The sequence below is a fragment of the Uloborus diversus genome, chromosome 1 (genome assembly GCF_026930045.1).
Source record: "Uloborus diversus isolate 005 chromosome 1, Udiv.v.3.1, whole genome shotgun sequence".
Classification (NCBI taxonomy): Eukaryota; Metazoa; Arthropoda; class Arachnida; order Araneae; family Uloboridae; genus Uloborus; species Uloborus diversus.
In genome coordinates, this window is record NC_072731.1 from 110,184,159 (window position 1) to 110,211,938 (window position 27,780).

The 27,780-nt window shown below is 33.5% G+C and overlaps 1 protein-coding gene across 2 annotated transcripts in view; it reads left to right on the forward strand.

Annotated features, from left to right (window-relative positions):
* The window catches only part of LOC129226135 (eukaryotic translation initiation factor 1A, X-chromosomal-like), a 62,193-nt gene extending 36,827 nt beyond the window's left edge, over window positions 1-25,366 (forward strand). Inside the window, exons 3-6 of one of the 2 annotated variants that reach the window (XM_054860842.1) lie at window positions 1,137-1,240; window positions 4,457-4,589; window positions 18,081-18,172; window positions 25,167-25,366. In XM_054860842.1, the coding sequence (XP_054716817.1) occupies window positions 1,137-1,240; window positions 4,457-4,589; window positions 18,081-18,172; window positions 25,167-25,172 (335 nt within the window). In that variant the 3' untranslated portion in view covers window positions 25,173-25,366. Of the gene's footprint in view, window positions 1-1,136; window positions 1,241-4,456; window positions 4,590-18,080; window positions 18,188-25,166 lie in introns of those variants that run through there. The other variant, XM_054860769.1, reaches the window with a different exon arrangement.
* The last annotated feature ends 2,414 nt before the right edge of the window (window positions 25,367-27,780 follow it).

Below are 27,780 nucleotides of genomic sequence, written 5' to 3' on the forward strand. Positions count from 1 at the left end.
AAAATATTTCCCAATAATTTACATGCACTAAGGTATCTTTTACCTTTTAAGCATAGTTTTCTGATAAATCAATGCTTAAAATACCAAAAGATAGCAGTCAGTATGTCAGGAGAAGTACCAGTAAAGTATTTTTCCCGAGTCGCATTACACAAACGGTTACACCCCACCCAAGTTATAGATTAGAGCATAATTTCTGCTCAGGATGCTGGATGTTTAAGCATTGTAGAAGGCATGAGGGACCGAATATCAGCATGAAAAAGTGCCAACAAAGGTTTTATAGTAAAGAGTTTGGTATCCAAATGGAGACTTCATATTCCTGCGCGATGGAGTTCTGTGTCTTAAAGCTTTATTTGTGACCAAAATTTTAAATGCAAAAAAAAAAAGTAAGAAGACTTGAACGGCTTGGAAACAGTCCAGATATGAGCACAATTGAGAATATCTGAACCATTGTAAAAGAAATTAAAGAAATAGAATTTCACAAACAAGAATTGTCTCACAGAGGGACTCATTCAAAGTTTGCACCATGACGAGGAAATACAAATTAATTGCCAAAAACTTATAAAAATAATTCCAAGACGGATCGATTCTTTATTAAAAAAATAAGAGGATGCCCCCTCAATATTAAATGTATCAGCATTTTAAAAATAAAGTATTATTTCTTTGATGTGAAAAGAATTTACACTAAATTTCACAATTATTCTAATAATTTTCATACCTCTGTACTATTAGAATGAATTTTTTTTTCAATTTAATAATTTGTCTAATTATAAAATTGATAAGTAAAATATTTATTCGCAGTGTTATACATTATTTACATCATTGCTATAACTTAATGCAACTGTGTTTGTAATTGGAGTTTTGCCATTTTTTCCATTTTTGCCGGTTTTCCCATTCTTGTTTTTTCAAAAGTTTTTTTTTTTTTTTTATCAGCTCTGGAAGCAATACAAATTAAAGTGTTATGTGTTATATCTTAGTTGTATTATTTTCAACTGCCAAATTTTCCTGTTCCTATTTATGCTCAGGAATTCCATTAAATCTTAAGGTTGACAGTTATGTCCATACTGAAGTTATCCTGTTTTTAATGTTATGAATATTTTATTTTCATATATTTTGATCCTGGAAATTTTCTTTTGCAGTTTATGCTCAAGTTGTAAAAATGCTTGGTAGTGGGAGATTAGAAGCCATGTGTTTTGACGGTGTGAAGCGCTTGTGCCATATCCGAGGAAAATTGAGAAAAAAGGTAAATTTTATGAATTTTTGATGTGTTTCTGTTTACAAAATTTGCTAATCTGAAACTAATCTGGAGGCAGAAAATTTTTGGGGAAATAATAGGCCTAAAAATTACCAGGCCACATTAATATATTCACAATTTTATTGAACATAAAAGTAATAGCTAGTTGCTTCAAAATTTTCTTTACTCTTGGGAAGATTCTTCTGAATTTAGTGAACAATTATCAAATCTTGTTTTGATGCTGCTTAGTGTTGGAACCCATTTTACAGATAGATAGAAATCTGCTAATCATAGTTAAATTCACCATACATGTGATATTCCCCCCATTGGCGGAATTCCACAAATTTCAATCTTCACATTTGCAGAATTCTGTTTTTTAATATTGAGTTTTAATCAGAAAAAAAAACTACACATGTCAAAAGTAACTTTGTATTTTGCCAACCATGCTTTATGTTGTCCTCTGTTTGAGAAATAAAAAATAATGTAAAAGGCAATAGTTTATGTTAAGATATTGCTGCTCAATTTCAGAAATGTTATGAAATAACCTAAGCCTCCTTTACTTTTCCACATGCAAGTGAAGGAATGCAAATGTAGTTTTCGGTGGCCAATCTTTCTACATTCTGCCAAAGAATTAAGTTTTTTTTTGTGTGTGTGTTAGCAGTTTTCAAAGTTCCTTATAAATCATTTTTTTTTTTTTCATTTGCATTAGAAATAAAATTCAATTTCTTAGAAAACATAGGTGCTTTATAGTTGGGGTAAACCTAAACTGGCAGCATTGTCAAGGCTACAAACTTTGGATGTTCAAATGGCCATTTAAACTTAACTTCCAAAAAAAACAAGGACTACATGATATGATGAGGCAATGAGAAGCCAAGGGATGCAAGTGGACACTTTTAAGTTTCGAGTAAAACACGTTTAAAAATAACTTCCTTGGTAGGCTTTCATTGAATTTTTTTTTCCAAATTATGCTGTACAGGAGCACTTGACGACTACACGAATCTCTTGGCCCAAGACAAGAGAGATTCACCTACCATTTGTACTGGTTATCTCCAAATTTTTAATTTTGCTACGTACATCCTTTTGTCTTCTCACTGCCTCATATGCACATTTCCGTAGTTCTTACATACATGAAAACTTTCACCTCAAGCTTTCTGCACTCCTTGCAGTGACATGTTGCTGAAATTGTTACTTGAGGACACTCATCACTACATTCAGTCATTTCAAAATCAGCATCACTTACTTTTCTAATCAGGGTTGGCAAGGTTTTGGACACTACAGTAAAAACCACGGTAAAAACCCTGGCTTTTACTGTCTTGTCCAAAACCCTTATAAAAAATACAAATTGATTAGATTACATAGCTTTAGCATAGTTTTGGACAGTTTAAGACAGTTTTGGACGGTAAAAACCACCTGTCCTGTCCTAAACCAGTTTTGGACAGTCCAAAACTCAACCCTGTATTCTAATCATTTGTCATATTTGCCAGGACTTGTTTGTTTAGCTTTGTTTAATAGATCTGTCAGTATATCAACCAAAAGACAAATGGTGAAGGTGACTGCTCTGAAGAATGAAGTTCCTGCTAGTAAAAGGGTGGGAAATACTCTTAAGAAAATCATGATTTTAATTCCAGAGTAAGAACTTGGAAGATTTCATTGCAGCTAAGTGAATGACATTACATCAATTGTTGAAACTTCCACTAAGATAGCTTGAATGTAATCTGACTTGCGACAGAGGAGAGATTGCTATAAGTAGCCTAAAGAGGTACAGTTGAACCTCATTATCATGACACCTTTGGGACTGTCCATAAAGGGTCGTCATAGCTTTAGCGACATCATAACCGGAATAGTTTAAAAGCTCGTAATTAAACATTAGATAACAACAAAACTAGATTTAATGAAGAAATTTGTAGCTTTTATATATGTTTTTAATTAGATTAAACAAATGCAAAAAAAAAAAAAAACAAAAATTATTTTAAAAAAAACCTTCACTCTCCCCTCCCCCTTAATTCTCAAATACTTTCCAATAAGTGTTAACTAAACTTTTGAAACCAATCGCCTGCAATTCAAAATTCTTCACTTATGTCCTCAATTTGATTAGATTTTGACGGCTAAGCCTCACCTTTCGGGTGTGAAAATACCCTTTGTAATTCTTGTATCCACTTTAGAGTTGTGTGTCCCTTTTCAATCTTATGAGGAGCTCTTGTCTCTTTTTCTCTCATGGGAGAAGCTTGTAGTGACCACCTTCTGCTTCAGTTAGCTATGGTCTTTCTCTTCTGCTGTTTCCCTCGTCCAGTATTACAATCCATCTGCTTTGAATTCCTTTCTGTTGTCCTTCATCTAGTCAAAATCTGAAACCTGTACCTTTCAGAACTTTTCTACTCGCCCCCCACTCCGTTCTTAAAGTGTTGCTATGCCTGGTCAAATCTCTTGTCAGTGTCCAAAGGTCTTACAACAAACATTTCCAAGTGTTTTCATTATTTTACTGAAAATATTTCAGTTGCAAAGAAATATTTGATCCAGTCTGTGCAGCTCAAAGTGTCGTCGTAACCGGAGTTGCACTAAAAAAACTGTCGTAAAATCCAAAGCCACTTAATATTAAAATAATACGGCATAAGTTTGGGACTTTGAAAGAGTGACGTGACATCTGGAGTGTCGTGAAATCCGTGTGAGGCTTGACTGTAATTCTAGTCCTAAGAGTTGTTGCTGATCATGTAGAATACAAGTTCTTAAAAATGATCAAAAAATGTTTCCTGGTAATAGAAAGTAGACAACTTTTACAAAAACAGATGCCGTATTAATTTTATTTAGAAGTTCAAGTCAATGAGTAGAATATGGTAAATAACTTGTTTGAAGTCAATGTGTTACTTTTAAGTCAATGTGTTACTTTTAAGTCAATGTGTTACTTTTAAGTACATTCATTATAGATTATCTTAATTTTTGGTACCTTTCCTGAATTTGAGACCACTGAGCTACCTTGAAATATTTTATTACATTTTTTTAACTTTTATGTATTATTTAAAAAGAACATGGAACCAAATAAGAGGGCAAGAAATGTAAAAATATGAAAGAGAGAAAGGAAAAATCATGACTTCAACTCCACTCTAATGGGTGGCTTATCTCCTCTGTGATAATGTTGAGTTTTTTCCCACACTTTAAATTTAGATTAAATAAAGTATTGAACATTGATGTTCCAGTCATAATGCTTAATTATTGTTTTTTACTTTGAAGGTTTGGATAAACCAAGGGGACATTGTGTTGCTTGGACTGAGAGATTTCCAGGATTCAAAAGCAGACGTTATCCTCAAGTACAATCCAGACGAAGCTCGAAATCTCAAAGCGTACGGAGAACTTCCTGAGCACGGTAATATTTTGCCTCTTTTGTTCTATTGAAGTCTTTGTTTTAAAAGTTTGACTACAAAGGATTCTAAGCTTCTGTTCTTACTGCCTTCCCAAGGGACAAGCGTTTTTCTTGCTAGCTGTAGAGGCTAATTAGAAACCCAGAGTGCTTTGACGCACTAGTATGGGTACAGGTGCAGTTTAGTGTTTAACAAGTAACTGCACTTGTAGCGATATTGAAGAAAAATTCTTGCCTGCTCACTAGATTTTTTCTCTGGACACTATAATTTGTTCCTTCAAGATCAGCACATGAAATGAAATGAAAGAAAGGGGGGTTCAACCGAACCAAGCACTGCAACCAGAGGTCTATTGTACTAGTCCCCAAATAAAAGTCTTAAAACAGACCAGCAGTTGAAGTAAAATTCGGGAAACACCCAATAGGAATATCATGAATCGCTCATGGTTCAAGAATGATGACCAAGGTGTTCAAACCTGTAGGCAGAAAACACTTTGCAATCACACAGGGTCTGAGTAATAGTTCCCTCATTAAAGAGGTAACCTCTGCAAATTGGATCATTACTGATACTCGGTCATTATAGCATGGTGCCGCTTTAAGGTACCAGTTAGAAGACTAAAAGCCTTCCCAATACTATTTTGTTAACCGTTTACCCGCCAATGTTCCAAAAATGGAACATCATATTTAAGTGAAAATTTTCCCAAGAAATAACGTTAAAATAAACAAGTTTTTTTAACACAGTTTAGTCTTATTTCAAAGTATTTTTTGATTTCCTGCTTGATTGTTTATATGTTTTCAATTATTTATTGCGATTTTTCAAAGATGAGTGTTTTTTTAGCTTTTTGCAACTTTTTCTTGTAAAATTTACCAAAAATTGTTTTTTTCAGAAAATGTGATGATATTTATTATAGTTGTGAAAAATACTTCAATGTATGATTTTAAAATGCTTGAAGAAATGTACAATGATATTTCCGAAAGGTGTACCCCTTCAAAATAGCATGTTCCAATTTTGGAACATTGGCGCTTTTAGGGAGTCAAATTTCCAAGAAGTAAATCGTTCGACTTCCAAGGGGAAATTTCATTTTTCGTAATATATGTTTCTTTTTTTTTCTCATTTTGAATGTACTCTGATGTAGATGTTGGCAAAACCAAGTAAGTTTATATTTTGAAAGGATATGATGTTTCGTTAGCAAAGAAAATAATAACAGTCTTCTGTTTGACGGACTATATGGCTCCGAATCCACACCTGCTCGGACAGCTGCATTGTCACGTAATAATAAAAAATAATATTAGTGAGAGTTTTATTCTTCATATTTTAAATGCAGTTCAATAATTCGCTAGCTTTGTTTTCGGGCGAAACGAAATTCTGTTTGACGTATACCAACTGTTCATAAATGTTAAAAAATGTCTATAAGATTTCTTACTGTAGAACAAGCTGTGGCTTATTTAGAGACATTGTCAGATTCGGATTTGTCAGATGTAGATATATGCCAATTACCCCCTGATGAACTAGGCAATATCACTGAGGAAGAATAGATGTTGACAGAGATGAAATCCTACAATTTTTTGGTTTGTTGCTATTGAGTGGGTACCATTCTGTTCCTTCTGAAGATATGTATTGGAGCAGTGCAGAAGATACATCTGTGCCAATTGTACTAACAGTTATGCCTCAAAATCGTTTTCGAAAAATAAAAAACAACTTTCATTTGATGGACAACCATGAATTAAAACAAAATGACAAACTAAGAAAAGTTTTCCTTATTTACGAAGAATTGTGTAAAAACCCTCAACAATTTGGTGTATTTCATGAAAAATTAAGCATAGATGAATCTATGGTTCCCTACTACGGTCGGCATTCATGTAAAATGTTTATTAGATGAAAACCAATAAGATTCGGCTTCAAAATTTGGATGCTGTGCTCTTCAAGTGGATACCCATATTCCATGGAGATTTATTCAGGCAAAAAAGAAGGATCCCCTGATCTGCAATTAGGATCCAGAGTTGTAAATGATCTATTATCAGTTTTGACTGACACGTCTAAGCATGAAGTATACTTTGATAACTTTTTTACATCATATGACTTAATTTCTCAGCTATCAAAAAAAAGTGTACGAGCAACAGGAACAATTCGTGAAAACCGAACTGGCCATTGTCCACGGAAATCCAAAAAAGCCCTTTCTAAAGAAGATCGCAGAAATTTTGACTATCGATCTGATGGATCAGTGTACATGTGCAGCTGGAAAGATAATGCAGTGGTTACAGTAGCATCTAATTGTTATACACATGAGACACTTGCATCTGTAAAATGTTACTCAAATGCGCAAAAATGCAAGATAGATGTGCCAGAACCTCATCTTATCAAGAGATACAATGAAGGAATGGGGGGTGTGGACGTCTTGGATGAACTTTTAGGGAGCTACAGACCTCATTTGAGGAGTAAAAATGGTGGTGGAATCTTTTTAGTAATGCGCTGAATATTTCAGTTGTAGCTAGTTGGTTACTTCATTGTGATTTACACGAAGTCAAGATGAAGCATTTAGAGTTCCGAAGAGAAATAACAACTCGCCTCCTAAGAAGAAAAGTACGAGTGGAAAGTCCTCCAGGGCCTCGTTGTCATTTACATAAACGGTCAAGAATGTCTGACGGACATTATATTGTATCTGCATCCCAAGGACGTTGCGCGGTGTGCAAAAAAAATACGACTAAGAAATGTTTCCATTGCGACAAACGACTTCACCAGCAACGCTTCCTTTCATATGATGGGCATTAGATATTTCAGTATTGGATTTTCTGAATTCTGATATGTACACAAATGCAATTTAAAATATTATTTTTTCCGCAATAAAGTATGCTAAGATAAAAACCGCATTCAAAACCTCTTAGTTTAAAAAAATTCTCTGAAGAAAAAAAAACTTCATGCAAAACGCCAATGTTCCAAAAATGGAACACACTGAAAATCATAGTAAAAAATTTTTTTCTGGAAATTTTATTTTATTTCTGTATTTACTAGACATAAATAGAAATAATTTCAAAAAATTACTCAAATTTGATCATCCGTCAATAGTTTGGCGGTTAAACGGTTAAGAAGCCTTTTGTATTTTTGGCATATGATCCCCAGAGAGAATCAGGTCTGTCCTCTTTAGGATGACAAGCTGAATATGTTCAATGTCATCGCGAGATAACCTCTCTGACGGGATGGTTTCTCTCACACACACCATCTTAAGCATACTCACTGCTTGAGCATAGTTAGGACTTTGGCTGACTTGTCCTTACTTGTTAGGATACAGCAGTTTGTGCAGAGGAAGGAGTTGAAACCTCCTATCGAAGACATTTGGTTTCTCTTTAATTCTCAGGAATGGTTGGTGAAGTATCGTTCGCCTCCCATACTAGCCACTTCCTCTCCTACCTGCCCCAGCGTCTGTTGCATTTTTGTGCATAAATGAGTACTCCCTGCCTCCCTACTGCAGAGTCGGTGGGTTGCAGACATGCACCCTCACCTCCTCCCAGCAGCAAGGTCGCTGATTCTCTCCTTCAAACCAGTAACCAGCTCCATAGGAGCTGGGAGGTGGTAAAAGGTAAAGGTCAATACTCTCCCAACCACCCTGTAAGAGTGCGAAGCTAATTACAATAAGGTTTCGCCCAGTGCCTCTCACTTTAGATGGGGTATCCATTTTAGTCGCCTTTTACGACACGCATAGACAATATAGGGACTATTCTGCTCCGGTCACCATACGTAGAAGATCAGCACATACTGCAGCTTGAAAGGAATAGTGACAAAACTCAAAAAAGCAACTTTTCCATGAAACCATTTTTCTCATTTGTTGCGATTTGTAATTTATTGTTTCATTCATAACAATTCCTGATTTTTGTTATACCCTCTCAAAATGGTTAATACTATTATTTTTGTTTATTTCATTCAAATTTTTTGCTAGCCTTTGAGTTTCTAGAAATTTTAATCAAAATTAGGTTATAATAGGTTCTAATCAAAGTTGCCATATACCGGCAACTTTGCTATCTACAACTTGTGTCTTTATTCCGTATAAAAAATCATTTTAGCCTACTTTCCCAGTAAAAGTCGGAGAAAGAAGAAAAAAGCATGAAAGAAGGCTTAATGCATCTTAAAAATATCGCAAAAAAAAAAAAAAGTGAAAAATAAATAAAATCTATATATATAAAAATGGATATATGTTTGTGGGTATGTGTGTATGTTCCTTATACAAATCCAGTTTTCGTCGGATTTCTTCCAAATTTGGCACAAAGGTAAATTGTTGCTCAGGAATTCATATAGGCAGGTTTTTGGAATTTTTAAAAAGACCCAAAGAGGTCTAATTTCATATTTTGAGTAATAAAATTGCTCTTTTCTGCACGAACGAATTTTTGTATAGTTATGAATTTAATCTAAATGAAAAGCCCCTAAAAAACTGACCTAGATGAAGTTTCTTCAAAGATTAACTTTAATCGTTCAATTTGTGGACCTTGGTTCAAAGCAAATGAAAACAGTTATCAACATATAACCACCAGGATCTATTTTAAACGCAATCAACACAAAACGTATCCAGAACGACGGCCGTCAATGCTGTTTAGCGATCAGCGTTAAAGCATGTTTGGCGAGAATGCCCTAGGTATAAGAAGTGATGCTGCCCATCGTTTCTTGAACTGCGACGTACGAAGCCAAGGGATCCATTGATGTTACTCATGGTTCTACTTAATTTGAATGCTACCGTTAAATTATAATTTTTAAACATTGTTTAGTTACAAAAGCCACAACAATAAGGTTGCATGTAATTTTTGGTCACAAACATGAGTAAGGTAATAATTATTGCATTCAATATTGACGTACAATCTTTGACTGTTTCAGTATTAGACTACTTTTATTAAAACTACATCTATTTCATCCTTGCAACAGAAATTTAATTTAATGTTCTATGATCCTTATGAAACCAATTTGCAATATATATATTTTCTTTATACTATTCCTTGATTTACATCGAATCTTTAAGTAATTCGGTTCAACTGTAACCGATAACCTAATTCGGTTTAATAGAAGTCGCTCCAGGCTGTCCAAGAGCAGCGGTAAAGGTACTAATAAAGCAAATAAATTGCAAAATAATCACAGTAATGCATAATAGCGCATTCGGTATTTATCTTTCGAAGGGGTGGGATGTGATCAAGACTTTCCCTAGATGTATCTATATATATATAAATGGATGTATGTTTGTGGGTGTGTGTGTTTGTGTGTATGTTCCTTATACAAATCTACAGTTTTAGTCGGATTTCTTCCAAATTTCCCACAGAGTTAAATTGTTGCTCAGGAATTCATATAGACAGGGTTTTGAAATTTAAGGAAGATCCAAAGAGGTTCAAGTTCATATTTTTAATCATAAAATTGCTCTTTTCGACACGAACGATTTATTGTATAGTTATGAATTTGGGCTGAATGAAAAGCCTGTAAAAAATGAACGAAATGAAGTTCCTTTAAAGTTTAACTGTAATCGTTAAATTTGTGAACCTTGGTTCAAAGCAAATGAAAATGGTTAGCAACATATAACCACCAGGAGATATTTTAAATGCAATCAACACAAAAAGTATCCTCAACAATGCCCGCAATGTCGATTAGCGACAACCGTAGAGCATGTTTGGCAAGAAAGCCGAACGAAAAAGAAATGCTGTCTTTCAGTAGTTCTTAAATCGCAATCGCCGTCGGTTATTCTTCAACTTGCTTGCGCATTTCGCTAATAAGTTTTCAAGTAATAATACAGTAACAATAAACGAAATTTTGATCCGTATTTTCTACATAAACAGCACGGAAAATACCAAAATGAGATAGGTAGTAAAAATGCATTCATTATCGAAGTGCAATCTTCAACAGTTTTAGCATTAGAATACTAAACTTATATTAAAATGACATCCTTGCAACGGAAATTTAATTTTGTATTATCTGTAAACAAATCAATATGTATATGTTATTTATACTATTCCATGAATTACTTAATTCGGTTCACCTAAATTAAATAGAAATCGCTCCAAGTTATCAAAGATCAGGGGTGAAAATACTAATATGGCTAATGAATTGCAAAATCATCATTTTTGTGCATAGTAGAGTAGATTGAATTAATCTTTCAAGGGGAAAGGGTTGGATAGTCATCGTGTTCATTACATGTGCATAAACTACCATACTAGGATTGCTAATGTGTGGTAAAGTAAAAGGCTGTGCACCTTTAATCCCGAAACCACACGGAAATTTAATACGGCGGAATTCATAGTTTTGGAAGGGTAAAAGTTTCAAGTTTGAAAAAATGCAAATAAATATTAATTTAAATTTTTAAAATACATAAAATGTTTCCTTTTTTATGTAAACAATTTTCTTAATCGTTTTAAATTTTACATTACTTTAACGCTTGAAGCAATAGTACACCTGATGGAGCATCTTCGCCGAGTAGCAATAATTTTAAACCAGTTAGCGGGTATGAGACAACTTTTGACACGAAGAGATTGCTTCTGAAATGGGCATGATGAAATATTACGCCACATTATAAAGTTTTTTCTTTTTAGTCTTCATCGTGAAATTAGTTGAGCAAAGCTCCATTTCCAGTTACAAGACTCTTAGTTCGATAACTTTTATTGTAAACAATCGAAAAATATTGGAAGTTTGTTACTACCACTAAGTAATTCAACCGTCATTGAAAAAATGCTGCAAGATAAAAATGGATACGTGTCAGGTGTAATAGAAGCAACTCTGTTCACAGTGGAGGGATAAGATGAAACAATTTGTATCTCGCGTATAACCATTAATCGCAATACATAATTCTCTAAATTTCAAGAAATTAAAATCTCCAGTGAGATTTATGTTATGTATCGCGATCAATAAGTCAGAAGGGCAGGCGATTAGTTTACCTATTTCCCATATAGATAGCTTTATGTTGCATGCTTAAGGTTGGGTTCATTCAAAAATGTATTTCATTTTGCTGCTGGAAGAGGAAATAAAAATTGTATTTAGGAGCAAGATTTGAGTTTTAAATTTATGAATTAGAATATTTTAAATAATTTAACTTTTTAGTATTTGGATTACATTTCTAAACGTGGAAATACATTTCCTTCGTTTTGAAGCTGCGAATATGGGGAAAAGAATGCGCAAAAAACTTTGTAAAACATAAACAAAAGAATTGTCTATAATACTGTTGTCAGTAGAAACAAGACAGTTTTTTTCTTTCTTTTAATTTCATGGTTTACAAATAATAATAAAAAAAGAAATGACGCGGATAGTGACCAAAATGAGCACGCCAATTTCTTTTTCTATAAGGCAGTTAGATTGACGATTTTTATATAGTTTGTTCCATAAGTTCGCGTCCACGTACTCCATTTTTAATGCTTTATGTAACTTAAGATAACTGTAACTATATCTATGGAAACAACTATTCAGTGGAACTATTCCTACCCCTAATGACGACTGTGCCTCTGCAAATTAAAATTTCGATTTCTCAAAGGAATACTTCAGAGCAGCAAACTTAAATAAGTGCTCTTACTACCTGTATCAGTTTTAGTTATCATGTACGACATTTACGGCAAGTGTGTGTTTTTAAAAATTTGAAATAAAATTTTAATCTAGACAAATTTTGAATCATTGCAAGATACCAATATTAATGTCCAACTGTCATTTTTACCTAAGAAAATAGAAATCTATATATATAAAAATGGATGTATGTTTGTGGGTGTGTGGGTATGTGTGTATGTTCCTTATACAAATCCACAGTTTTCGTCGGATTTCTTCCAAATTTGGCACAAAGGTAAATTGTTGCTCAGGAATTCATATAGGCGGGTTTTTGGAATAAACACCCAAAGAGGTCTAATTTCATATTTTGAGTCATAAAATTGCTCTTTTCTGCACGATCGAATTTTTGTATAGTTATGAATTATGTCCACATGAAAAGCCCGTAAAAAACTGCCCTAGATGAAGTTTCTTCAAAGTTTAACTGTAATTGTTAAATTTGTGAACCTTGGTTCAAAGCAAATGAAAATGGTTAGCAACATATAACCACCAGGAGATATTTTACATTACTTTATATATATATAACCATCAGGAGATATTTTAAATGCAATCAACACAAAAAGTATCCTCAACCAAGGCCGTTAATGTCGATTAGCGACAAGCGTAAAAGCATGTTTGGAAAGAAAGCCAAACGAAATGCTGTTTTTCAGTAGTTCTTAAATTGCACCCGCAAAAGACATAGGGATGCATTGAAACACCGTCGGTTCTTCATCAATTTGCTTGCGCATTTTGCTAATAAGTTTTCAAGTAATAATACTGTAAGAATAAACGAAATTTATATATGTATTTTCTGCAGAACCAGCACAGAAAATACCAAAATGTGATAGGTATTAAAAATCCATTCAATTATCCAAGTACAATCTTCAACAGTTTTAGCAGTAGAATACTAAACTTATATTAAAACGACATCCTTGCAACGGAAATTTAATTTAATATTGTATTATCCTTAAACAAATCAACATGTATATGTTATTTATACTATTCCATGATTTACCTAATTTGGTTCACCTAAGTTTCACCGAAATCGCTCCAGGTTATCAAAGAAAAGGGGGTAAAAGTACTAATAGGGCTAATGGATTGCAAAATAATCAATTTTGTGCATAGTAGTGAAGATTGAATTTATCTTTCAAGGGGGAGGGGGATAGTCATGGGGTTCATTACATGTACATAAACTACCATACTAGGATTGCTAATGTGTGGTGAAATAAAAAAACTGCATCTTTAGATCCGAAACCACACGGAAATGTAATACGGCGGAATTAAAAGTTTTGGAAGGGTAAAAGTTTAAAGTTTGAAAAAATACAAAGAAATACTAATTTAAATTTAAACTTTTAAAATGCATAAACTGTCTCTATTTTTATGTAAACAAATTTCTTAATTGTTTAAAATTTTATGTTACTGTAACGCTCGAAGCAATAGTACATCTGATGGAGCATCTTCTAGCAATAATTTTAAACCAGTTCGTGGGTATGATGCAACTTTTGACACGAAGAGATTGCTACTGAAATGGGCATAATGAAATATTACACCACATTATAAAGTTTTTTCCTTTTAGTCTTCATCGTGAAATTAATTGAGCAAAGCTCCATTTCCAATTCCAAGACTATCAGTTCGATAACTTTTATTGTAAACAATCGAAAAATATTAGTGTTTGTAACTACCACTAAGTAATTCAACCGTCATTGAAAAAATGGTGTAAGATAAAAATGGATACATATCAGTGTTATAGAAGCAACTCTGTTCACAGTGGAGGGATAAGGTGAAACAATTTGTATCTGACGTATAACCACTAATCGCAACACATCATTCTTTAAACTTCAAGAAATTAAAATCTCCAGTGAGACTTAAGTTCTGTATCACGATCAATAAGTCATAAAGGCAGGCGATCAAGTACTTTAAATGCATGTGAAAATTACCTATTTCTCATATAGATAGCTTTATGTTGCATGCTTAAGGTTGGGTTCACTCAAAAATGTATTTCATTTTGCTGCTGGAACGGGGACTAAGAATTGTATTTAGGAGCAAGATTTGAGTTAAATTTACAAATTAAAAATTTTTGAATAATTTAACTTTTTAGTGTTTGGATTACGTTTCTAAACATGGAAATACATTTCCTTCGTTTTGAAGCTGCGGATATGGGGAACAGAATGTGCAACAAGCTTTTGTAAAACAAAAACAAAAAATTGTCTAATATACAGTTGTAAGTAGAAACAAGACAGTTTTTTTCTTTCTTTTAATTTCATGACCTGCAAATCATTTTTAAAAAAATTCGCAGATAGTGACCAAAATGTGTAAGCCTATTTCTTTATAAGGCAGTTCAATTGACGGGTTTTATATAGTTCATTCCATAAGTTCGTGTTCATGTACTCCATTTTTAATGCTTAATGTAACTTAAAATAATAACTAACTATATCTATGGCAACTATTATTCAGTGAAACCATTCCTACCCCTCATTACAACTGTGCCTATGTAAATTAAAATTTCGATATTCTCAAAGGAATACTTTAGAGCAGCAAACTTAAATAAGTGCTCTTACTACCTGCATCAGTTTGAGTTATCATGTACAACATTTACGGCAAAAGTGTGAAGTTTTAAAACTTAGAAATAAAATTTTAATCAAGACAAATTTTGAATCGTTGCAAGACACCAATATTAATGTCTAACTGTCATTTTCACCTACGAAAATAGAAATTTGACATAAATATAGGAAAATAAAATGTAGTTGACGTACGTCTTTTTATGCAACTTACACTTATCCAATTTTACTACATGGCATGCTACTAAATCTACACGGCAAGGGCAAACACACATTTTGTGAAATTATTTATACTAAGTCACAGTTTTCTACGGAATGTGCTTGCGTACCTGAACACTTACAAAAACTTATAAAATGAGTCTACCTAACACATGAAACCGTGAAAGTAAAAACACCGCCAGAAAATCCGTGAAACGGAACGTTAACGACTATTAATAACAATGGCCGGATTCCTTATTTTCTGTACAGTGGACTATCTGTTTAGCTTTTGGACTATTGAGGATGATTTTTATATCTGAAAATATTGTAACGGTGTCATATTTTGCATAGATTTATAACTGATTAAAGCCATTGAATTTTATTCGCGACTCTTTCTAGGAAGACATTCCATGATTTTTTTTTTCCAGAACAAAATGTATGTGAAGAGTACTACAACGTGCTTTAATGTCTTGAGGTATACAAAACCTTCAAATACAGCACAACGGTTTTCGTATTCGAAGCACCACGTAAAAGGTTGTCCCACAAGATATGCAAGACAATCATTTGTCTCTGCATTAAGACAATGGATGTACCGCCCGTCTGTTTCAACCGCAGACAACGTGCCAGTGGACACGACAGAACCAAAGAACATTGTTGACATAACCCCGATAACATGCCTCATGCTTTCTCGCTTTTACTTGATACTATTTTTTCTGCAAATGCTCAACTTTCTGTGCTATTTAGTCTTGAAAATTTGAGCCTAGAGTGGTGTGGATGCAGGTTTTTACTGTCATTTAGATAGAATTCCTCCATTTAATTATCTAAAAGATATGTTGCATTGAGAAGCACCTGGGCAACGCTAGGTATTAAGCTAGTAATTAAATAAATATCGAAAATTCAAAAATTGGAAAGTAGGGTATTGAGATGGGGAAAAATGTCTTTCTGTCTGTCTGTCCCCCCCCCCCAATTACTTTTGAATGAATAGTCTGATTTGAACAAACTTTTTTTTGTTCGAAAGATCTCGGCGAGGACACTTCATTCCCATATTTCACTTTTTGAACTATTTTTTGTTCAATTTTGAACAGTTCAAAAAAACTTAACATTAGCGCCTACGGGGAAATTCAAGGCAATTCCGAACTGTGAGGTGAATTTGCTTCAAACAAACTTTGTAGTAAAAACCTTTTGATGAAAAACTTGTATATAAAATATCTTTTTGATTTGAACAAATTTAAATTCAATATCGAACAATTGAAATCCCTTAACATTAGCGCCTACGGGGAAACTGAAAGTCAATGTAGATTCTGTACTTGAAGGCGGATTTACTTCAAACAAATTTTGTTGGAAATAGCTCTTGACGCCAAACTCCAGACTCCGATTCCGAGAATTTAGGGGTACCTGATTCCGATTACTGTGCCCACAATTAGTCGGACTCTGACTCCCCGACTTTGACTCTAACTTCTTAGCTTTGGCAAAAATAATTGTATTAATTCATTTAAAAATTATATTTGGCAACAGGGGATAAAGAAACTTTTTTTTGATATGATGTATTTATTTTAATAAACTTATTAATTTTAATTATTATTTTTTCGTTTTGAAAGCTGTTAAAGAATTTTCTTAATGGAAAAAAGTGTATAAGCTGCTTTGTTTAAAAGGTGCTATTTTTTTTTTTTTTAAAGATGAGTGAGGAATATTTTATTCCTAGAAATCAGCTTAAAATATTTAAAAAATATTTTCGAAACAATTTGTGATTTTAGCTATTTTTGAGAATATTGATCAGGTACTAGAAAGTAGTATGGGTATATGGGAAAGTAGGCTTGTTTAGTTCTAGACAGAACTTCTTGTTTTAAAAAGTATTATCAATTAAAAATCTCATTTTCGGTATTTTTTGAGTTGTGTCACTATTCTTTTCAAGCAACGATATGCTAAGTGACTTTCTAAGTGGATGTGTATAAATTCTCCTCTCACTTGGTATGAAATTTTATGAGATATACTCTACTGTTTTACATACTGAGTCAGTTAGTTACCTGTGTAACTTAATGTGAGAAGACACAATATAACTGTACAAAATCCATAAAGACATAACTTAGTCTCTAGAAGTCATAGTATAAAGAAAATATCTAGACTCTAAGGCGTCTAAGTCTAGTGGTAAGTATTTTCTGAAATTGTGCCTTTGAAAGAAAATAAATAAATACTTGGAAGAAATACATGAAATACACCGCCAGCTCAGTCAATTCCAGCCGAGGACTGCAGTTTCGTGTGGAAGAAAATTCACTCAAAGCTGTAGGGGGCCAACATCAAACCCAACTTTTGAATGTAAATGTCTGTAACCATGCTTCAAGATTTTGCCTAGCACTTCAAAGCATCAATCATTACATTGCCATATGAAGGTAGAGGGCAGTATCTGTAGAAATCCGTTTGACATATTTGTAAAAACGCGTTTTGGATTCATACTAATAATAGTGAAATGTTGGAATTTGACGTTTTATTCATGCTTTCTTCTCAACGGAAACCAAATAAGCAAGCACATGCAGTTAATGATAAAAATGCAAAAAAAAAAAGGAAAAATTTAGAAATTGCCAAGAGAAGGTTACCATAGGCAAGGGTCTCATGGGGGGGGGGGATTCTCTAAGCAGGTACAGTCATTTTGAATTTCTAGCATTTAAATGTTAATGTAGGTTTTTGCTCTATTTCAGTATGTTATATCCATTATCTGCAGTTAATTGAAGTACTTTCAACTATGCACTAATTTTTTTTTCTTAATTGAATAAGATTGTATTCGTTTTTTTTTTTTTTTTTTTTTTTTTATTATTATGATTGAAACTCTTAAGCAGGTTTCATTTAAATATCAAGGCTCACCTGTATCAAAACTTGTGTTAGGCTGAATAACCTCCTGTAGCAACAATTGGCATTTAGCAGATCCCTTCTGATTAGAGGTGTTATTTCTGCAAACATCTGTCCCAAAGGGAATAGTGTGTCGATGAAAAAATATATTTTTTTAAGAATATAATTAATACACTATGTCTCAGTAAGGTAACTCAAAAATTTTTTTTAACTTCCTACAACATTCATTTCTAAACTTGATTTCTTTTGAGTAATACTTCCTTTAACTTTAAACATGATGTATTGCTGTGAAATGACTTAGACTTTCAGTTTTCATTCTTGTTGTTGATATAAAATATATTCTTAAACTAATTCTCTGCTTCATTACCCTCATTATAGCCAAGATAAATGAAAATGTGACATTTGGTGAAGAAGAAGAGGATGACATCATTGAATTCGATGAAGTTGGTGGTGATGACGACATTGAAAATGTAAGAGAAATTTGAAGTTGAATTTTTTTTAGCTTATCTATTACATTCTCACTCTGCTTCTTATTGTTAACTCAACGTTATGTATTATTCACTTGGTTCGATGAATAAATGATGAAACTGAACGATATGGAAATAGACAATAACATCAGGGCCCCAGAGAGCCAGGGCGGGCGGGCCCCTTGTCAGTTATGTGGCCAGGCCCCTCCCAACCCCAATAAAAAAAGAAAAAAGGGGGGAATTGGGAAAAGAAGAAAGGGGGCTGGTTATCCAATCTTCTTACTAGAAAACAATCAACTCTATTTTAAGTGCCACAACAGTAACAGTAGACCCTCGTTTAGCGTGGGAGTTATGTTTCTCGGAAATGCTGCGTCAATCAAAACTGCGGAAATTAAGACATAGTATTAGTGTTAAAATAGGGGTTAGGTTCGGTAGATAAAAAAAAATTGTTCTAGTGATGATTAATTGTATAATAAGTTTAATGTGTACTTATATCAATTTTTATGCACAACATGCATAAAGAAAACACAAATTAATTTAGTGTTTATGAAAAATAGCTGGCTATGAGTCTTTTGGCAGTCAAGAATTTTTCTCTGTAGTTTGCAGAGCATTAACACATTCATTATCATTTCCATGATAAAATCTTTCTTCACTAGCAAATCAGAAAAATCATTTCTATTGTCAACGAATGGCGTAAAATTTTCAATGTTGACTTTTTTGGTTCTGTGTCATCAATGTTGGTATCTGTGTTGCTTTTGTTCTCTGTTGTCACTCCTAAAAGCTCTTCTTGCAGTGAGTTCTGAACTGTTTAAGTTTAATAACTTTACTTCTGGAAAAAGCTCTGGAACCAACTTTTTTTGAGACCAACCTGACCTTTTTTTGGTCAGAGGCCCCTGATTTAAATCTAGGTTTTTTTTTTTTCCAAATTTAAATCTCTTTTATTAAAATTATTTTGATCATGGATTTTTTAAAAAAAATTGTTGATTAAAGTCATAATTTTTTTCCGTGATTATACAGTTTTAGAATGTATTCTTAGCATTTTCAACTTTAGTTTCAATTAACTAAGCTAAGTCCTTCTCTGCTTATCTATGTGTGACTTCACTACTTCAGAACTAAATTATTTTTTCCGAACCTTGCTGTTATTCTTGAGAAATGAAATGAAGATCTTCACTAATGTGCACACATGGCTAATGTGCAAAATGTAATTGTTGAATTTAGGATTCATTTGCTAAAAAGGATGATGGTAGAACTATATAAACTTTTTATTTTATTTGAATCAAAACCACTTCTTTTCACACCACAAATTATAACTATTTCTGGACCTTAACATTTTTGAAATGTTTAGAAAAATCGTCTTAACTTCATTAGTCAGGGATGAGAATCTTCCGTGGATCCGCAATTTTCTGCTTTTTGTATTTTTTTCATTTCCTGGCCGACGAGCGTTTTCAAGCGAGCTGTCGCGTTCTTCCCGAGCTGTCCCCGAGCTGTTGCGTTCTTCCCGAATTTCTGCTGACTCACGTGTTCTTTCTACGGTAGAAAGAAAAAAGGAACTTTGTTTCGTGGGTGGGGAGGGAAAAAGGCTCGAGAATGGCGTAGAAAGCGTCAGCGTTTATGCATTTCGAAATCCGATTGTATCCGCTTCCATAACCATGGGTGCAAGACCTTCCGTCTCAAAACGGATTTCGGTCTTGGACAAAATTTCCAAGACGGATGTCGGGAATTAAACAAATTCAATGACTTTCTTTCAGTATTTATTTAAAAAAGAAAAATTGAGTGTTTGAAAAATATGCTTTAATATATTACGGCACCGTTCCCTAATCACGAATATACATCGACATTCTCTTGATTTTCTGCCATGTGCTTGTTTTGTTTGCAATGTGCTGTTGGAGGAGTGGCTTTTAGACTCGCGCCGTTTGACTTTTTTTTGATTGCTCTGTCATTTCCAAAACTCACTGCATTGCAGACCGCGGAGTTGCTCACTATTCTCCCCGATTTATCGTCTCTATTTGAAAATTTAGCCTTTTCTCTTCCTATTTTCGATCCCCCTTTCGTTTTTTTTTTTTTGCAAAAAATGTCTTACAGTTGAATCTGAATCACCGATTGAGACTGATTGCTGAGGGGATGAAATGTTTACGCCACAGCAAAGGGGCGTCCATATGCCCCCTACAAAACGGGAACTATCAGGGACTTTGAAGATTTTAATGAAAATGGGAATTTTGGAAAGAATCGAGGAAATTTCAGGCTGGTTTGAAACACCGTTGGGTAATTGTTCTTAAATTTTTGACATATTTCTGATAAAATATTCTAAGACTTGAGGAATCACTAAATACCAATGCCTTTCAATCTAACACTCGCTAGAATGGAAATATGGGGGTGGGTGAGGAGAGGGGGAAAGAGAAAAGGAAATGAGAAAAATAATGGCAGCACAAATTTGCGAAAAAACGCTGCTCTTGCAAAGAGGGTAAGTCCGCAAATTAACTCGCGATACTGAGGTTCTAAAACGTTTGTATCTTGGACAATCTAAGTATGGGAGGGGGGAGGGCTACTCAAGGGCTCCATAATAAAATATCGAAAAACTGAATTGAAAGTCATTTTTAAAGCTAGGAGTGGTTTGGGATTTTTACTCTGCAAACTCTTAAATTTTAAAAGTTAAAGATGTTTAGGCTGTCTTGAATGATGTAAAAGTGGGGAGGTTTAATAAAAAATGGGAAACTGGAGTCTTAAAAAACAAATTTAGGCAATCTTTGGTGAATTGATGAAAGGTGGTTTTGTTGTTCGATCCTGAAAATGTTTTGTAGCTGATGTATTAAAAACTATTTGAGGCTATACTTAAATTTCTTAAGAGAAAGGGAATTTGGGACCTTCTCCCGAAAAGTGTTTGTAATTGAAGTCTTAAAACTTGTAGGCTGTCTTTGGCATTGTCAAGAGGGGGGGAGGGGGCTCTCTTCAGGCGAAATTACGAAACTAGAGTCGTAAAAGTGAACCTTTCGATCATCTTGGGGTTCAGGGTCCCCCTTCCCCGAAAAAAATTCAAAGCTGAAGCATTCAGAACTCAGCTTTAGGCAATCTTTGAGGGACTTAAGAAGAGGGAATTCAAATACTTTCAATAAATTTTAGAACTTAAATTCTTAAAACATCGGTGATGAAAAGGGGCAACTGCAAATTTAATGAACTTAGGGGAAGGAGTTCGGGGGGGGGGGGGGGAAGGGGGCTCTCTCCCTCAAAAATTTCTCCATGCTAAAGTATTGAAATGCTATTTTGGCTATGTTTGAATGAGTTAAGAGTTATAGGGAATTCGGGGGGGGGGGAGTGTCTTTCTCGGAACTTTTTCGAAATTGAAGTCTTAAAACTTTGGGTTGTCTTTGGCGATGTGGGGAGGGGAATTGCTCTTTCAATAGAAAAATAAATCTTAAACTCAAACTTACACTGCCTTTAATAAACACAAAAAGAGGGGGCCGAGTATTCCGCCGCCCAGCCCGAAATATTTCCGTTTCTGAAATTTTAAGAGCTCTGTTTTGGGCTATCTTTGGATGACTTAAGGGGAAGGGAGTAGGAAGCTTCTTTCAAAAAGTTTCCGAAATTAAAGTATTAAAACTTTAATTTCGTCGTGTTTATAGGTCATAAGTCATGTTTATAGGTAAGGGAGAACTGTTCCTAGAAAAAAAATTCAGAAACTGAAGCCTTAAGACTCAAATTTATGATATTTGTGGTGAATTTAGAAAAAGGGGTTCGGGAGTTCTCTTCTGAAAATTTTTCGATGCTGAAGTATTTAATACGCCACTTTAGGCTATATTTGAGTGCCTTAAGAGGGATGTGATTCGAGAGCCCTCCCTGGGGTGAGGATTCATTTCCTCTATTGCTTTTTTTTTAATTAATGAATATTGGAAAGTGTACCTCGTTTAAAAAATGTATCTACTTCACTGAAGTGGTTTTTTTATGGCTAATTTCACCACCTGCTATCTTATAAAAGAATTATTTTTCAAATGAAGAATGTGTAGGGGAATGGTGCCAGTTTATTATAATTAGTCGTCCATACCCTTCCCCCATCTTTCCTTCTTTTCTGGTTTCTTGGCGCTACCTTGGGTAGACTTTCCGATCATAACTGGTTTATGTTTCAAAAGTGAAAATCTTATGTCCCAAGCATTTTTATTGCTGCAATAAAAATGCTTACAATCGGCAAAAACCTAATAGCGGGGAGCTCCGAACGCTTTTACCCCTAACATTTTCCAACATCGTCTAAAATTGCGTTTTTGGAACTTTAATTTTGAAATATTGCCGAAGGAGAGTTCCTGAACTCCATTCCTTCGATGATGCATTCAAAAAGCACATAAACGCTATGAAAGATGGAGTACAGTTTCGTTTTTAAAGCTTTAATTTCGGGGAGAGTCCAGAGCGCCCCCCCCCTCTCCTCTTTCTCTAATATTTTTGAATGTCGCCCAATATTGTGATTTTGGGACTATCAGTTTGAAAAAATTGATGTAAGAGAATCCCTGAACCCTTCCTTTCCCTGAACTTTACCCAAATGGCCTCCCATTGCGTTTTTTGAACTTCAATTAAAAAAAAATTCTGGGGGGGACCCCTAACCCCCCGTTATTGGCAGGTTTTTAGGCGTTTGGAAGTACAATATCAAAACGTTTAAATATTACAATTTAAACAAAGTTCATGATGTTAGAAAAGTCAAAATCTTAAAATTCAAATCAAACAGATTCCAAAACTGGAATAGTTAAAACTTCCAACATTTATACACATAAATTTTTCTTTAAGCACACATGCTTGGGGGGGGGGGGGGGGGGCTAAAATATTTTCTGTCTTGAACACATCACCAAACTTGCACCCATGTCCATAACAGTCCCTCATTTTTGTCAACTATGCCATCCTATAACTTAAACCTTTATAACTTTTTGTAGACTATTATTTTCAACCTTGTTGCATTTTATTTTTTGCTGAAGACTTGTACGCTCATTGTTTTGCCACACCCATTTCACAGCCACTTTCTAGGGACCGCGCAAATACCCCCCTCACCTCCTTTCTGCCCTGACCTTCCCATCAGGTTTCTTGCTGAGGCACATGTTCTTTCTTGAGTAAAAAGAAGTAAGGAACTTTTTGCTGTTGGTGAAGAGAGTGAAATAGGAGTGGAGGGGGAAATGCTGAAGAGTGACAGTCGGTATTGCATCCGCTTCTGTAACACTGCCATTTTTATCTGCTATGCCATTCCATTGCTAAAAACATTAAACCTTTTTGTAGACTAATACTTTCAACCCTTCTTATACTTTATTTGTTTTTTTTTTTTTTTATGAAGACGTCCACGCCCATTTTAAATGTTTATCCTATTCCATCTGAGTTAATTTAAGCGAACATCATTCTTCAAATCTAGTTTTAATGCTTATCAGGCTTGTCAAAGATATAGCTCTTGAAGATCTTAATAAATTCAAATTAATTTTAACTATACTGTGCTATTTTATTATGACAGACATGTAAATATAGGAAATTAAAGATGCTTATATTCTCAAATCATGATGTAGTGTTTAAAACTTTTTTATCAGTTTAAAAATAATCATTTTTATTCTAGTGCTTAAAATGACCATCAAAGCTCAAAAAGTTTTAGATTGGGTTTAGTTTTTTAATGATTTTTATAGAATATACCCAGCTGCTCCACAAAATTTCAAAATGCTCCTCAAATTGTTTCTTCAAGGTTAGCCACACTGATAATGTCATTTTGTAATTATGGTGTCCAATGATTCAGCTTGTATTAAGTGTTTTATTATATGAAAGTTTTATAGCATTAGATGTCACATTATAAAGTTTTAATTTCACCTGATTTGTGGGCTATGGGAAATTGAAAGTGGTAAATGAAACTGATATATCTGTTAAAATCTTAAATAAATGCAAGGTTATTTTATTTATTCATTTGTTAGCATTTCTACTAATAAATAAAACAAACATTTATCTATTAATATTTAAAATACAGTATAGCATCAATATAATTTCGTGTAATGTAAAAAATATATATATTCAAATTTTAAGTATCGCAATTTTTCCTCTTTTTTGACTTCGGGCTGTTTTTATCCCTGATTAGTGAACTGCATGGATATATTAGTTCACATTGATTTCATACATTAAAGTAATGAAGTGAACCTGTGCATAGATTTTACTAAATAGGTTATGAAAAACATAAGGTATCAAAATAGAAAATAATATTAAAGTTTACTCAGTGTAAAAATGTAAGTGCTCATATAACATGAAGCAATTGCTTGACTTATTTCAGCTTTCAAAAATAAAAGAGAATTCTGATTAAATTTAATAATTTTTTTCTACACTTATGGTGAACAATTATTTCTACTGTCTTAAATGATAAATGCAACTTGGGTCATGCATCTACAAATTGGTTTATCTTTGTATACTTAAAAAAATAATTAATCCCATAAAGATAGCTTAAAATATTTAAAAAATTTAAAAGTATTGTACATGTTTACAAATGTAACATGATTAATATCTAAAAATCTATAAATTGGTTTAGTTTAAAAAAAATAGTTTTTAATTAAAATCTTTAAATCTTGTCTGTTACTAAATTTGATAAAATCTTAAATTTACAACATTGAAACAATATTATGCTTTACAAATGCATGTTAAATGCTTTAGTGTAATCATTAACATTCCTTAAGTTACCTGCCCAACTACCTTTGAGGAATGCTGGACCAGGGTTTGCTTGACTTCTGGTATGGATAAAAAAATCAGAGCTGTCTTCAGGGTCCCATCCAGCTGGCTGAACCACAAACAGTGGTAGGTAGGTACATGGGACCCTGGAGTGAAAAGTTACCTACCCAACTATAAATCTAGTGGCAGTCCTAATGTTTTGGTATAATTAGTATTGTTCTGTACTGACTAGCCACCTTGAAAGAGCACTCATAGAAAACATATGAGAGTTACAAATAAATTTATGTAAAGAAATATTAATTTGTAAGCTTGATAAAATAATTCCTTTTGTTCTTTGTTGCAGATTTGATGTCCTCAGAAGTACTGCCTGCCGTTTTCTTGTTTAGTGTCTGTGTCTTGCATAATTCTGTCATCAAAATGGTGGCATCTTCTTAATACTTGTTGCTTAATATTAAAATGTTTATTTATGGAAATAAAAATTCTTCTTAAACAAAGATTTTAAATATTGTTACAAATAAAGGACTTAAATTTGAGTTTCCATGATACCTTTTTGATTATTTAAACAGTTTTTTTTTACAATTTTTTGAGAATATAATATGATAAAAGAATCGGCTGACTGCTTTCCATAGCCAAATTTGTAAATTCATATATCTTGAACAATGAATTTTGAGTGACTGATTTTAGGGAATTATTTTTCCTTTTTTTTTTGACTTACTGTTCGGAAAATTCATGGTTCATGCGCTTCAGAGAAGACCTGAAATAGTAGTAAATTGGATATCTTCCTCAAATCTGGAGGGAGAAACGCAATTTTTGGGCAAAACCCGGAAAAAGTACGCCAATAAAACTTTTTTGTAGTACTCAAATTCAAAATGTGTCAATGTTTTTTGCTATTGCTCATGAGTTTCTTTTTTGAAGGCCAATTTTATTTCTATACTAGCAAAAATACCCGGCGTTGCCTGGGTCAGTAATAATTATGAGAAAAAATCGTTACTTGCTTTTGTTTTCTGGTTTAAGTGAAAGAATTTAAAACACATCTTTTTGACGTGATTAAAAATAGAGTTTCTTCCTTATCCATAAAAGTAAAATAGCAATAAGTATAAAGAACAAAATAGTATTGATTTTGAAACGAAAGCCCTATATTTCAGCATATACAAATTTCCAAAACATGAAATTATTCTTATGTTTAAAAAGATTAATCTGTTGATACTTTTTTTTTACATGGAGTCTAAAACCTTTTCTGTATTGCTATTGAAGTTGCTCGTAATCCCCTTATACTTGCTTTAGTTATTTTGGGAAATTTCAATCATTGTGGGCCCTTGGTGCGATTTTACTGAATTTGCGGGATCCGTTTTGGGATAGCTTCGATGATGCTCCCTCCTTCTTTCCTTACTTTGTAAAACGATATGATATTAATTTTCGTTACAAAGATATTATCGCCAGGTGCTGAGATACTTTTGGTCACCATAAAATGGTGCTAAAGAGTTTCATCCGAAATGTTACCAAAATAAATAATAAAATTTGGTGATTGTTTGAAATTGTGCAAAAAGGAAAATTAATGGAAGTTTTTGTGCTGTTTATGGATTTGCCTAATTTAGTTGCTGGATTATTTAACACAGTAAAGAAAGTTTTTTAAAGATTCTTTGATTGGCGATATTTTGTTTACATGGTGAAAGCTGAGAAACATGACGTAGTCTTCGGCTTCAAAAACAGCGACGTTGAAAAAAACTGCCAAATGCATCAGCTACGGAAATCTTTCTGCAAAAATTTTGGCGATCTGCTGGTTGAATGAATAATGAGTAAGTGTTCAATCAGCATAAATAATAATAAAAATCATTAATTACATTAAAGTTCTGTTTAAATGGAAAATGATCAGCCAAATCATATATTATTTGCCAATAATGTGCAAAAATCTTACTTCAAGATTTGACTTGAGAAAAGCCTTGAACAGTCACGAAAAGCAAAGATAGTCAACAATACAACAATTGTCGCTATCGACAGGGAGTTGAGATGATACACTAAATACTGTATTGAGTTTAGGAAAGCCTTCGAACATGGAACTGAAAAGCTCATAACTCGTTTTTTATTCTACTTAAAAATTTCGAATAGGTGCCATCTTCAGCAGAAAAACCAGAGCTTTCGATGGACATATAATGTAAATATGTGCAAGTATTTTTTCATCCCTATATTAGAGAATTTATACAAAAATTGTATTTTATTGCTCCCCTAAGGAGGTTTTGCGCCCCATAACGGGACAAAAACTACCTTATGTGTTATTCTGATGCATAAGCTATATTATTGTAAAGTTTCATCGAAATCCGTTCAGTAGTTTTTGCGTGAAAGAGTAACAAACATCCATACAGACAAACTTTCGCATATATAATAGTAGTAAGTTGTTTCCTGTAATAATAGCTGCACAAGAACCTCGGCTCCTCATATATATGTGTTGCTAGTCCACTTTTGGCGACTAGATGGTTCAGCAGTATGTCCTAAAACTTAAAGTAAAAAAATAAGATTTTGCTAATTCAGGAGAAGCTGGTAAATAACATTTTGCAACACTTCTGTAATATCAGAAAACCCTTAGAAAAATTGGGACAGCTTTTTTTTTGGGAAGGGAATTGAATGGCGGAAGGTCTCTCCTTAAAATGCTTTTAAAACAATGCTTGACTTGAAATTTGATTGACAAGCTTTTGATAAAAACAACCAACTTCAGAAACATTGATAAAAGAAAGAACTTAGTTGTAAAGTAATACTATTAAATGTAGTTTCCATAAGTAAATTGAAAGAGATCCTAAATGTGAAAATATTGCATTAAAATTTTGCTCTTTTACATTTTGAGTAAGACAAAACTGTTAATGCAGTTCTTTATATTGCCCTACTGTGTGTGTTAATTCAGGAGTGATTCTGTTCCAATATTTTCAGAAAAACTAGTTTCTAAAATGTAAGATAATCGAATACGG